We start from the raw sequence: 12,786 nt of genomic DNA on the forward strand, positions 1-12,786 counted from the left end.
GAGGAAGTAAGCCCGTATATAAATGTGCTGCATTGGTCAGCTGCAGGATCCATTGTGCAAACAGCTTCCTTTGTGTAAAGCTGCTGTTCAGGGCCAGTGGAAGGTTTCTGTCCCTTTGCTACTGTTTCATATACTTGCTGAATCTCCTTAGCTGTGTCTCTTGAAATAAAATGCAATTAGCTGATACCAGAAGGGAGTTTTACATTTTGTCACCATTTGTAATTTTCCGTTTCTTGTGGAAAAGCATGCTCCCTCTGTTCCTATGTAATGCTTTTATTCTTGGATACGATTATTTTATGTTCCAGGATTCTTTGTCCATGAAAGCCTGTTTGAGCACTTTGGAGACAGTAGTTAAAGTAAATGTTTAATATAAAAGATTTGTCTTTGTGTATTTCTGGTTTTGCTGAATTTTATTTATTGTTTTATCATTCAAGGATTCAAAACTGCTGTCAATGGCATATTCAGCTGTTGGAAAACTCTCCAGGTAACAGGAGCACCATTTAAGCAGTGGGACATGGAATAATTTTTCCAGAATAATCTGTTAATTTATCAGCAGCAAGCTTTATGCCACTTGCCAATTTTGCAACTGAGTGTACAGCGCAGAGAAAAGCATTCTTCTTGTGACATCTCTAGAGGTGTAAAAAGAAATATGTTTTTAGCTGATAGCTTCTCTAGCAGTCATTAATGGCAGCTCATGAATTATGCACAGAATTTAAGAGATGGTTCCACTTTCTGGATTGCCAGAAACATAAATTTAAGGAATGTACAGCAAAGACCAGAGGGCATGAAGCTAGACAAGTGGTATTTTCAGTGGTAATGCGGGTGACCTACATGACTGTCCATAGAATATCTCGCTTTCCAAACTGTGTTAAGGCGGCACGTGCTGCTCCATGGTGGAAATGGGTAAGATAGAGCAAACTTTCTGTGCCCACTCTGTTTGTTTGACAGTTAAAATGTGGGATGAGGGGAAGATCAGTGAAATGTGAAGCATTTCAATTTAAAAAAACAAAACCTTCATGAATTAAAATATCTTGTTTCAGCCGAATGCCTCAGCTTTTTACCAAGGATATAGCACTGGTACAGCAGTTTTTTGAAGCTTTATGCAAGGTAGGTGCTGACGGGGCTTTGGGAAATTGTTAAATTTTGTGCTGGTTTTGCTTAATTCTTGTCACTGCACACTGTAAAGTGAAAACTTCTGGTTTTGTACTGCAGGAAGATGCTGATACGAGGCTTGCCATTCAGGAGGCCTTGTCTATGATGGTTGGAGCATACAGTAACTTGGAAGGAGCCCAGCGTACCCTGATGGAAGCTCTTGTAGCTTCTTATTTAATAAAGGTATTTTCAGTGGAGTTAAAATTAAATACCTTGAAAAAAGAGCTATTCATTGTTTTCCTGTTTCCTGACACTTTCTGTTGCACACTTTTGGAACAGGTCTCCCTTTTCTTACTGAATGTATTGGCCTTTCTGGGAGAAGGGGGAGCGTGTATGCTCAGATGAAATATTTTTAATACGGTACAGTGGCTGCAAGAAGGGTGACAATGCAGTTTTCTATTTGTGTTCTGTTTTGCAAAGAAACAAAGCCGTTGTGATTGCACTGTATGTTTCTCATAGTCTCCTCCTAAGAAAACTCTGAGAAGTAGATGCTTCAAGGGCAGTATCTTGTGAAATGCTTTGTGAAAGCAAGAGTTTGTTAGAAAGGTTCATTCACTGCTAAGTGGGGATTTCAGTGTGCTGTCTGATTTCTAACATCATAAGGCACCTGGGAACCTCCCCAGGAGCTCAGCCTTGAGACACTAATCCAGAGGAAACTGCACTTCACTGACTCTCTTACTTTACTATGTTGTTTGTGTCCAGAATTCCCCAGAGGTCTGGGTTTTCAGAAAGAGTGTTTTTTGTATACTCTGTGTTTGCATGGGTACTCAGGGTGACTACGGAGGTATATGTATTTCTAGTGGTTGCACTAATAACTGTGTAAGATACTATTTTCATGTTGATGACTCTTTTGCCTGGGTGCTTGAGTGATCTAGGTCTCCAGGCAATACCATTTTGAGACTATCTGAACCCACCAGAGGGAATGACCACCCTAAGCTAATGTTTCTTTTCCACCCCTGGCTGCACTGCTCATAAGCGCAGCTCTGTTTTGTGTGGACAGGTGATATATGTCATTCTTAATTTCAAAACTGCCTGGTTGGGGCAGTTCAGATGTCTAAGAATTAGCGATAACCCTGATTTATGATTCCCAAAAATGTGCATGTATTTAATTAAACATTTGATTCTCCACTTGTGTATATATGAGAAGCTAGCTTTTCTTTTCCCTGTCTCCTGCCATATGAAGCGTTAGCAAGAACAGTATCTCAAAATGTCTAAACTCTTTGAGTCATATTGGTACCAGAGGGCAAAACAGATAACTGATGATTTACAAATGGTGAGTGCAAGTCATTAGTGTGTTCATTTAAAACTCAACCGTATGTTTCTGTCTCTTCTCTTTAAGCCTGAAGTTCAAGTACGTCAAGTGGCTGTGAAATTTGCTAGCACAGTATTCCCTCCAGATCATATCCCTTCCAGATACTTACTCCTGTTAGCTGCAGGAGACCCGTAAGTTATTTTCCTTTATTAGTTATTATCATGTATACATACACATACATATATATATATATATATTTGCATCCTATATGTATTTGGATGAAATATGAATGCATACATATCTGTGTACGTATGTACATAAAAACACACTCACTGAAAATCAGGTATCATAATTTGGAAATTAACCTTTACATAGGGGCATTCTTGACAGTTCTGTGGAGAACTGTTACTATGCCTTATGGTAGTCTTTGGCTTGGATTCTTTCACTTGTTTCAGATGAACTGCTGTCACTAAAGCACTTCATGTTAATGATCAATTGCAAAGTAAAAATGCATTGACTGAAATCAGCTGTACAGTAGCTAGAAATTGTTTTTTTCCTGGCAAATTCTATCAGTCTGGTTTTAGTTTGTATTTGCAAAGAGCCAGGAGCATGCACTTGTGAGAGTTGCCACTCTCTGCTGAGGAGTAGTTGATTCATTAAATTACAGTAATCATTTCATTTGCAGTTTTTGTCACTGCAATTTAAGTGGTGGGTTTTTTTCCAACTTACTTTTAATTGCTTGGGTTTTGATGTGAGTAGCTATTATGTAACTAAGGAAAGCTAAACAGATCAAATGCAGCAAACTGCTCTGTCATTGCAGTGTCAGCACTGTTTTAGGAGTTGATCTTCCTCTAAGTAGATGGCAATAAACTGGGTAGCTATCAGCTGAAGCATGAATATAGGAAGCGGTGTGGAGGAGGACCAGATAGGAAAACAAGGATGTGGGAACCAGGAATTGATGGTGAACACTAGCAGGATGTGAGAGGAGCAGAAGTAGGCTGATCCAGGCTGTTTTGCAGAGGCCACTCATCACTGTCCTTGTTCTTCCCCCTCTCTAAAATAAAAAAAATCATTAAAAGCTCTAATGCAAGCTTTTTTTCCTTTCCTTTCAAAAAAACCACTTCTCATTTAAAAACTCTTCTCTCTCCCCCAGCTTCCCAAGATACCTTATTGCTCATTAAAGGCCATTTGTACTGTGCAAATAACGTCTGTTTCTCATCTTTTCTTCTGAAAGGCGGGAGGAGGTACACGGAGAAGCCCAGCGGGTGCTGAGAACATTTCCTGGTAAAAATGAAAAGGAGAGTTCTGGGAAGCAGATGCCTTCCTTCCCTGAAATGGTCCATTACATTCAAGACAAGGTACGCTGCTTCTGTCCCAGTAAATGGCAAATAGATGCCTGATGCTCAGGCATGTAGTGAGTGTGGTATTTCCTTCCCTGTGTCCATCTTCCTCACCTACGCTGAGGAATAAAGTTAGCTAAAATCACAGTGAAGACCACACATAGTATTGTATTGCCAAGATTAGCACTCATCGTTACCTTCTGCTGGTAATAATTGCAAGACATCCAAGTGTTGAATGACAGGGAGGCAGATCCTTTAACAAAGGGATTATTTTGTTTTGATGCTGTTTGTGCAGAAGATGTGTGGAGCGAGGAATCCAGTGTTCAAGGGTGATAATCCAGCATGTTTCACACAGTTCGCTCACAAACACCTTCTTGAAGGGTCAGTGAAGATTACTCTCTGGTTGGGCTGGTGAAAAATAATATTGTGCATAAAACAGAAAAAATATTCTGGGCTAGGAAAGGAGATACTGAAACAAGTGAAGTCTGGTTTGTTAAAGGCTTAATTATTCATCTTCATTGCAATCTGTGGAAATAATGGCCTTGTAAATAACCTTTGACGAGTCTAGTCGAATGATATGCTGAAAACTGTACCACTGAGTTTACCCTCACTGTTTGCACTGAGAGATCATCTGGAGAGGTGTTAAAATCTAGTCTGTGTTACACCCTTCTGTGTATAGTAGCTATACTAGGCTTATAAGCTTTAAAGAAGAGGTGGAAAGTCGCTGACAATACTTTTTTTTCCTCTGATATTATACTTTTTTAAAAAATGTCAGTATATAATATTGGAGCACATCTGGTTTTGCAACAGATCTGTGATAGCAGAACTCATACCTGAGAGATTTCTTGTGAAATGTTGTATACTCTGCTGGTGGTGTACTCTGCTGGTGTACTCTGCTAGTGTATGAAGCATTTGAAGCTTTATGAAAAAACTTGCTTTTGTCCAAAATACTGGTTATTCAAATAGATATATAAAAAAATAAGAAACCAAGATTGAGTTTTAGATAACACTATTAAATGCCTGTCCCCTTGCAGTTAAGTTTTAAGTTTTCCTTCACTTCTGTAATGTCACTAAATAACTATGGATCAACCTAGTTTAATCACTACGGAGAAAAACAAGATTCCCTCATTCCTAGGTGAATTTAAAAAAAAATTTTTTTGAGCACTTTGCAGTGCTTCTTACATGTCCTGAAGGCATATTGAAAAATGCTGGAAGTACATTTCTTTGGGTATCTTGAAGTGTGAATTTTCACATATCATGAATAATCTGCAAGTGTTGAAGATGTTTGAGAACTTTGTATGCATTGCTTGGCACAGCAGGCTGAGGAGCAAAATTACTTTCCTGCGTGAGTTAGCATGATCCTTCTCTCCCTCTGCAAGAAAGTATATGCGAAAGAGTAGGACCTGATCTGCTGGGTATGGATGGGAACCCATTCTTTAAGGGAGTCATCTTCTGGTTCACTAATTCAGGTTTTCACTAATGGTTCTGGATGTCACTGAAGTTACAGTGCAGCAAAAGATCTGAGCATGTTAAGAGATTTGAAGATCTGTTGACTTCTGTGCCATGCCTTGTGTGTTTATTCAGATGCAAGGCTGCCTTGCTGAATCCAGCCCTAGCACTGAAGTGCATATCGCCTAGAGAATACGGACATGCCTTTCTGCAGCGTTTGCAGTGGGTGTTATTGGAAACCTTCTGTTCAGATGTTTTTCTGCTGGAATATTCCTGCTTGTCAAAGCTAACATTTCCATGGAAGGGAGTTGCTCACTTTCTGCAGCAGCCTTCTATCTAGCAGTAGCAGGGTCTGAGAGACTCCGTGAGCTTGGCTGGTGCAGCTCAGGGCACCCATCTCCCAGTACTGGGGAAACCTGGCTGCTCCGCAGCCTCTCCAGGCAGAGCTGCTATCTCGAAGCTTCCTGACTGCCTGTCAGCTGGGGCTCCTCAGTTTAGAAGTTTGTAAGATACTTGTATTTAAATTCTAAAGCACTTTCTTGTTTCCTGAGGGGAAGAAAGAATGTTTGTCCTCTTCCAGCCTCCCCTGCTGTTCCCTCTCATGAATTCAGAGTTTCCACTTTCTGAGTTGATAGGGATGTAAAGTTGATGGACCTAAACTGTACTATTACCAAGGGCACTGTGCCCTTCTTGTTATAGAACTGTTGTACATTTTCAGTTGCTAAGTGGAGGATAAACATAGTTGCATCAGCAAAATTTCCTTGACCATTCCAACACCTCTGCTGTTCATGGGTCTGGATGTTCCACTCTTAATATACTCTGTTGTTTAGGCCTCTCACCGAATGAAAACTCCAGCTAAATATATGACTGGAACTGCAGCGTTGCCTTTCAATCCTGCCACATTTGGAGAGGTAATTGTCTGGATTTACTTCCTCAGATATGTCTCCCATTATTTATTTAGAGGATAGTGTAAGAAGCTAACTGTTACCATAAGTCACCCTACATTCTAAAATTCCTCTTATAAACAGATGTTGGGATTAACCCTCCTTCCTTTATCTGTCTGTCCTTAAATGGCAGTCTGAACAGGATTTTCATGGGGGGTTGGGAGGAATGTTCCCGAGAGGACTGCTCCACTGCTTTCTGCAGCGTACCTAATGTAATAGCTTGTCAGAGGGAGAACCTGGCAATCCTGTGCAAAAGTCCCATTATACTTCTTGAGGCTGTTCTTTTCATAGCAGATTCCCTGGCTTCAGTGATTTGTAGACACAAACTCAGATGCGATGCAAGGTCTGCGTTAGCAAAGCATGGCGTTGCATTTGTATGCATGCCAAATTGGTATAGGGTACAGGCTGAACTGCCTGCAAGGAGGTTGCATCAGCTGATGATAAACAAAAGTCTGTGTATGACTTAATCTTTTGATAGTGATGGAGGCATTGTAGGGTTGTCTGCTTACACAGATTTGTTACACTTCGTATTTGTACCTGTCTCCATGCTGACTCTTCTGTCTAGATTTGATTAAAGAAGAAACTGTCTTGTTGTGGTTACATTAAATACAGCATATTCCGTCTCTTTTTTTTTTTTTCTCTTCCATGGTTTTGCAAGTGCTCATGCACTCAGTATCCTGTGTTTTTCTCTTCTCTACTTAGATAGTTCTGTATCTGCGGATGTGTCTTGCTCACAGTGCAGGTGTGGTGCCAACCTCACAGAGCTTGGCAGATATGCAAGATCATGCTCCAGCCATTGGACGTTACATAAGAAACCTCATGTCTGGCAACCACATATCTTTCTCTTCCTCCTCCTCTTCAAAAAGTGCAGAAACCAACCCTGTACATGTATATATTGGCCTTCTTCAGCAGCTCTTAGCGGGTGTTGGAGGTAAGAAGCTGTGTGCAGCATCATCTTGAAGGAAAAAAGTCTTCTTTTACTAGAAGTGAGTCACCATGCCCAGGGCTTTGAACTTGGCTGCAGCAATCACAGAGTTGCAACATGGACTATATACTCTTCAGTTTAAACTTGTTCTTTTCTATGCTGTTGCATAGGTGGGAGAAAGCAGGACAGTAAATTGCAGCATCAGTTGGCGTAATGCTTTAAAATTGTGAGGCCATTGTCTGTAACAGCTACCTCACCAGTGAATGCTATGTCTTCGTCACTCGGATAATAGCGTACCTGCGACATGTAGTCTTAAAGCACTTGAATGCCTTTAGAACAAATAGCTACCAGAATATTTGCTTCTATTAGTTTCCCTAATATTTCTGAGAAATACTATACCTTATTATTCTGTATTGTTTGTTATGCCTAGTAAATTGCAAATGAATGCTTTGAAATGCCTGATACTTTGTAACCTCTTTTTATCACTGATTGTTAGATTGTTCTAAATACCACAATTGTTTAATAACCTGATTCTTTGATTACTGTTTAGGTTTGCCAGTCATGTATTGTCTTTTAGAAGTTGTGTCAGTCTATCCAGAAAAACTAGCCACCAGATTTGTAGACAAAATGGATTGGATAAAGGTATGTTGAAAACCCTTTTTTTGGTTTATTTTTTTGGGTGGAGGGGGTTTTGCATTAGCAAAATCTGGCATTTTCCCGTGGTGAAATGGAGTATTATTTCCAGGTATGCACTTAATATGAAACGTGGTATTTCTGCTTAAAGTCAACACCTCATGAGGTGTTACATGTAGCCAGGTAGGGAAAATTATTTTTTGGTCCTTTGGTGTTACTGATTTTGTTCATTGACCTACATGTTCTGGGTAATCTATGTCACTGATCCTGTTGGTATAGTCAGTCAGTTTTTCCCCTTGATTAGAAGATCCATTAAACAGCAAAAGAAAACTAAAAACAAAATTCTGAAAATTTTTGAAGGAATTGTTTAACAGTGGGAAGGTTCAAGTGGGAAGGTGTGTGTAGCTTCTCAGAAAATGACATGAATTAGATCCCCAATTGTTTTAGAGCACTTACTATGGAGGTTTTTTATTTTTTTTATTAGCCTCAAACAAAAAAACAGATAAACTGGGGCCTGCCGGGGAATAAGCCAAAGAGAATTCTGCTTTCCCTAGATTCTTTTTTCAGGCAACTTTCTGCTTTTTCATTATTTGCTTCAAGCATCCAGGATTTGCTAAGCTCTTACAGGTTGCCTTTGCTTTCATTGGGGGAATCTGGCAGAAAAAAAAACTTGGTCAAGTTAAAGAAAAATTAGAATGTGTTCCAATAATTTTTCCTGCTGATATCTGTGCTGCACTGCACTGTATAATTTACCACATCTCATTTAAGTGCAGGTATGAACCTCAAAGGAGAGGACTTAAAAACATTTTCCTTTTCAGTATTGCTTATCATTTGCAGAAAAACCTTCTTTTTCTTTGGCCTGGTGTCCCTTTGCAAAATTAAGCTTCTAGGGGTGGTAACTGATACTACCTAGTTCCAGAAGTATTGTTGTGAATCGTCCTTTGTGTGATTTCGCTTTGCCAAGTGGAAGGAACAGGTCCAGGGCTTTGTTAGAAGTCAGCTATGTGATTTGATGCAAGTTTTGAGTTGAAGTTAGAGTTATGTTTCATGAGCCTGACAGATCTCATTTTCTTGTTTGTTTGCTTGGCTCATTTTTGCTGCCTTTGAGGTTGCCCAAGCCATTCAAAGATTTGGGTGTGAATTTTTCACGTGAGTGTGTTGCATTATACATCAAATTAATGGCAGAGGTAAGATTGTATCTTAACAAATGACCTGAGGCTTTCCAAATTGAACTTTTTAACACTTTAGATAATACAAGGTCTCTAATACAAAGTGGATGAATTTATGTTGAGAGCCATGATTTCCTGGACCCATTTTTTTTGGTCACCATTGGATTTAACTGGTTTAACCTCTTGAGTTTTTTTTTCCCTTTGATTAATACAAAGGAAATGGAAACCTCCAGTAGCTCAGGAAAAGTAGCATCTTGCAAGGTTTTTTTTAGCTCAGTATGGATGCAAAATGTGGAAGCTCTAATCTGAAGACAAAATTCAGCCAACCATTCAGTCAGCCTGTTTAATGCAGAACTGGTGGGTAGCCCTCTTGTGGCTACTGGTAATCTTCCTCCTAAATGCTGAGTGTGTAATGAATGCTTTGCTGAACTGAGTGCTTTGTTTCTTACTAAATGATAACGCTGTCGGTTTAAAGAGTGGTTTCTGAGTTCAGTACTATTTATGTAGCTGCATGACAGTTGTGCTTGTATATTGAAGCTCTGTATGAACAGACTGTATAAGAATCTGCTTCCATATTTTATGTTTTTTTTTAAAAAACTCTGCAGAGCCTGATGAACACAAACAAAGAAGAAATGCGTGAGCTCGCAGCCCTGTTTTATTCTGTAGTGCTGTCTACCATGTCTGGAGATGAGCTTAGGGCATCCTTGGAGCAGCTGATCAAGATGACAAAAGACAACCATGTAACTCCCTTCCTTTGTCTACTTCTTGTTTTTTTTCATGTCATGTAATTGATAGGAAGTCTAGATCTCACAGTATGTCCAGGACGTATTAGCCTTAATCTGAGTGTAAAATTAACTAGCTGACTTCCAGTTGGACAGTGAGAAGGGATTTTTGTTGTAGGTGAGTGCAACAGCTCTTTAAATAAATTAATCCCCGAAGCTGTTGTTAAGGTCAATAGGAGGGTTTTCTGGAGGCAGTTCCCAAGCAAAGCCAGCACTGTCATGTATTTAACCAGTTTTAGCCAGCTAAATATTCCTCATCCCATTGAGTGGTAGTGGATCACACTACCCACCTCAGTTTACCGATTCCTTATTCGTGAACAACTACAGATACCCGCCGAACTAAGAAAATGTTTCACTCGTTAAATGTTTAACTCTCCTTCCCCTCCTGAGCTGTAGCTGCCTTCTGGCTCCTCATTGCCTCAGGGTCTTGTCCCGCCAGCAGCCTTTGCTGGGTGAGGGCTGGCTTCTTTCCTCCCACCCCGCATGAACTGCTGAGCAGCCTCCCTCTGCTGTATCGCTACTTGGTGGGCTTGCCTGCCTTCTCTCCTCTGGCAGCTCCTTCCACCTCCCATTATCCTTATCTCTGCATTTTGCCACTACGAGCATGGAGACAGAGTCCTGAAAACAAGTGGGGCAGGTGTGTCTTGAAGCCTGAAAGGGAGGGAAAGTAGCAGCATTTTTAGGTTGTATTTCCCCAAGATGTTTTTATATCAGTGTCTTCGAAGGACTTAATAGGCCACCATTTTACACTGCAGGTAACAGGCTCAAACGCTGACAAGAAGTGCTGATCGTTTTATGTCGTAATTAACAAATATGATTTATTTTGAGTCTGTGAAAGCTGTGTCTGTGAGCCAAAGCCATGTCATTACTCAGTTCTACATAGGGCACAGCTCCTGCGGTCACGAAGCCAGCACAGACAGGTGCCAGCCCCCCCCCCCCTGCTGCTTTCTGCCCCAGTCACCTGTGAAGCCATGGTTGACCTTTCACAGAACCTGGCTGAGAACAAAGAGGGATGTGAACCATGAAACAAAAAGAAGCAGGGTGTTCCTGTGCATGTTTGAGTTAGAGTCAGTTAGAGCTCCTGTTTGCTGCAAAGGTACAAACCCAGTTCAATCAGTACAGCTAGGGGTGGGGGTGATCTCTAGTGGCCCAGTCAGGACTGCAGTGTAAATGGATAGCTGAAGTGGAGACGGGGGAAGGACCCATCCTCAGCTGGCTTTGCTGCTGTGAGACCACAACAGGGAGCAGTCCCTGGTGGCCAAGCTGGGTTAAGGATCCCGCCCTGGCAGCACAGTTGCACTGATGCAACTTTTTGCAGGGTTGTGATAAAAAACAGATACATGAACCAATCTAAGTTTAAGCCCTGTCCCCTTCCTTTTTTAAAAAAAATTAAGGTAGCATTTAAGTCTCACAGCCTTATTTCTGCACAAAATCATTCTGTTAGAATTCACCTGTGGGAATGAGCACTGTCATTAGGTAGTCTCAGCACCAAATCAGCATTGGAGAGATTAATGGTCTTGACATTTAATTGTAATAATTAGGTTTCACAATCTGTGGCCTACTGAAATGTGTAGAGGCATTGCCTTCAGTATTCATAGGTCAAGTGTGTTCTCATTCTTAGCAATGCAAATCTAGAGTAATTCCCCTTTACTGCTTTTTACCAAAGAGTAAATTTTGTCCTCTTAATTTGAGTATGTCCAGTTTTTAAGTAGAGACAGCACGGTATTATCTTAGTTCACCTTAACAAGTCTGTACTTACAGATCAGATGAGTTGGACTTTCTAATATTTTTTTTTTGCCTACCTACCAAGGAGTAGACTTTAGGAATGAGTGCTGGTGATAAATTCTTAATCTGTCCTCCTAAGCCTCTTCTAAGTTTTGTTTATTTATCTTAAAGGACTCCATCAGAAAACACTACCAATATCAAACTCTGTTGTTGCATTATGTGTTAGAACTCTGTATTCTTCAGGGTGCCTTCGCATCTGGTTTGTCCATATGTGTTTTTATATCAACGCTTTGTGCAAAGTGTTACTTACTTTGAAAATGAGATTTTCTGCACTGTTGGTGTTGTCTGTAGAGCCCGGAGGTCCAACATGGATCCTTGCTGGCTTTGGGATTTACGGTAGGAAGGTACTTGGCCAAAGGGAAAATCAGAACAATGGAGCTACATGACATAGAACAGCCAAACACTGCAGTCATGCCGGAACAAGAACAGCTCATAAAGTCGACAACAGAGACAATAGGTAACTTCCTGCCTAAGACTTTGCTGCATGTAACAGTTGTTTTTTCAACTACTGCAGGCTGAGGACTTTTCGAAGATATTTAGCCCATAGAAACTGTAATCTTGACTTCACTTTCTGTGATAGAATATATAGCCTGTAAAAATGTCATCTGATTAGATGTATGGATGTAACCCTTTTCAACAAGAATTAGGTGGACTCTTAGCTCATAGACCAACATAGCAAAACTGGGAGCGGTACCACTGCCTAGACATCTCTCAGTGTCTCCTTTCACTTTGATTTTGTTGTAGCATAATGCTTCCTAGTAGCTGTAGAGGACATAAACACTTGGCCTCTTGCATGGGTAAAATGTAAGTGCCTGCCTGCCTCCTGCTAAATAATACAAAATCCAAGTCATCCTGTTTTGTTTTTTCCGGTAGGTTCTTTTCTGGACAGCACCTCTCCCTTCCTCGTAGTGGCTGCTTGTACAGCTCTTGGGGAGATTGGCAGGAACGGCCCCTTGCCAATCCCCAGCGAAGGAACAGGATTTACAAAGCTGCAACTTGTTGAAAGCTTATTGGCCCGAATCCCTTCCAGCAAGGAAACAAATAAGGCAAGACTTTGTAGTGTTGTTATGATTCTTGTTAATTTCTGGAATGATCTGCCCCAGGTTTATGTATTACCTGCCAAACTCAGCCTCGTTTTTTAAAGGAGTTAGGCTTATTGCTGGCTTTAGTGAGTCAGAATTAGGCTAAGGGTTTTCAGAATTAAGCTAAGGGTTTTTCCAGTGTTGTCTAGCAGTTGATCACTTGTGCTTTCTATAGTCACAAGTAGGAGCTTAAGAGATGAAAACTATAAATGGTCATAATTTTAATTCAAGAAAAATGGGAATATTTTCTTTTACCTGGAAATAATCCTCAAA

The 12,786-nt window shown here is 40.5% G+C and overlaps 1 protein-coding gene across 4 annotated transcripts in view; it reads left to right on the forward strand.

The window, feature by feature from the left end:
* The window catches only part of ECPAS (Ecm29 proteasome adaptor and scaffold), a 66,805-nt gene that overhangs the window by 25,643 nt on the left and 28,376 nt on the right, over nucleotides 1-12,786 (forward strand). For all 4 annotated transcript variants that reach the window (XM_052775976.1, XM_052775975.1, XM_052775977.1 and 1 more), the window contains 11 exons: nucleotides 435-484; nucleotides 1,041-1,107; nucleotides 1,213-1,335; nucleotides 2,492-2,595; nucleotides 3,639-3,762; nucleotides 6,024-6,104; nucleotides 6,840-7,068; nucleotides 7,613-7,704; nucleotides 9,470-9,604; nucleotides 11,723-11,888; nucleotides 12,305-12,477. In XM_052775976.1, coding sequence (XP_052631936.1) covers nucleotides 435-484; nucleotides 1,041-1,107; nucleotides 1,213-1,335; nucleotides 2,492-2,595; nucleotides 3,639-3,762; nucleotides 6,024-6,104; nucleotides 6,840-7,068; nucleotides 7,613-7,704; nucleotides 9,470-9,604; nucleotides 11,723-11,888; nucleotides 12,305-12,477 — 1,344 coding nt within the window. The remainder of the gene's footprint in view (nucleotides 1-434; nucleotides 485-1,040; nucleotides 1,108-1,212; nucleotides 1,336-2,491; nucleotides 2,596-3,638; nucleotides 3,763-6,023; nucleotides 6,105-6,839; nucleotides 7,069-7,612; nucleotides 7,705-9,469; nucleotides 9,605-11,722; nucleotides 11,889-12,304; nucleotides 12,478-12,786) is intronic.

This window comes from Harpia harpyja, chromosome Z (assembly GCF_026419915.1).
Source record: "Harpia harpyja isolate bHarHar1 chromosome Z, bHarHar1 primary haplotype, whole genome shotgun sequence".
In the NCBI taxonomy this organism is placed as follows: Eukaryota; Metazoa; Chordata; class Aves; order Accipitriformes; family Accipitridae; genus Harpia; species Harpia harpyja.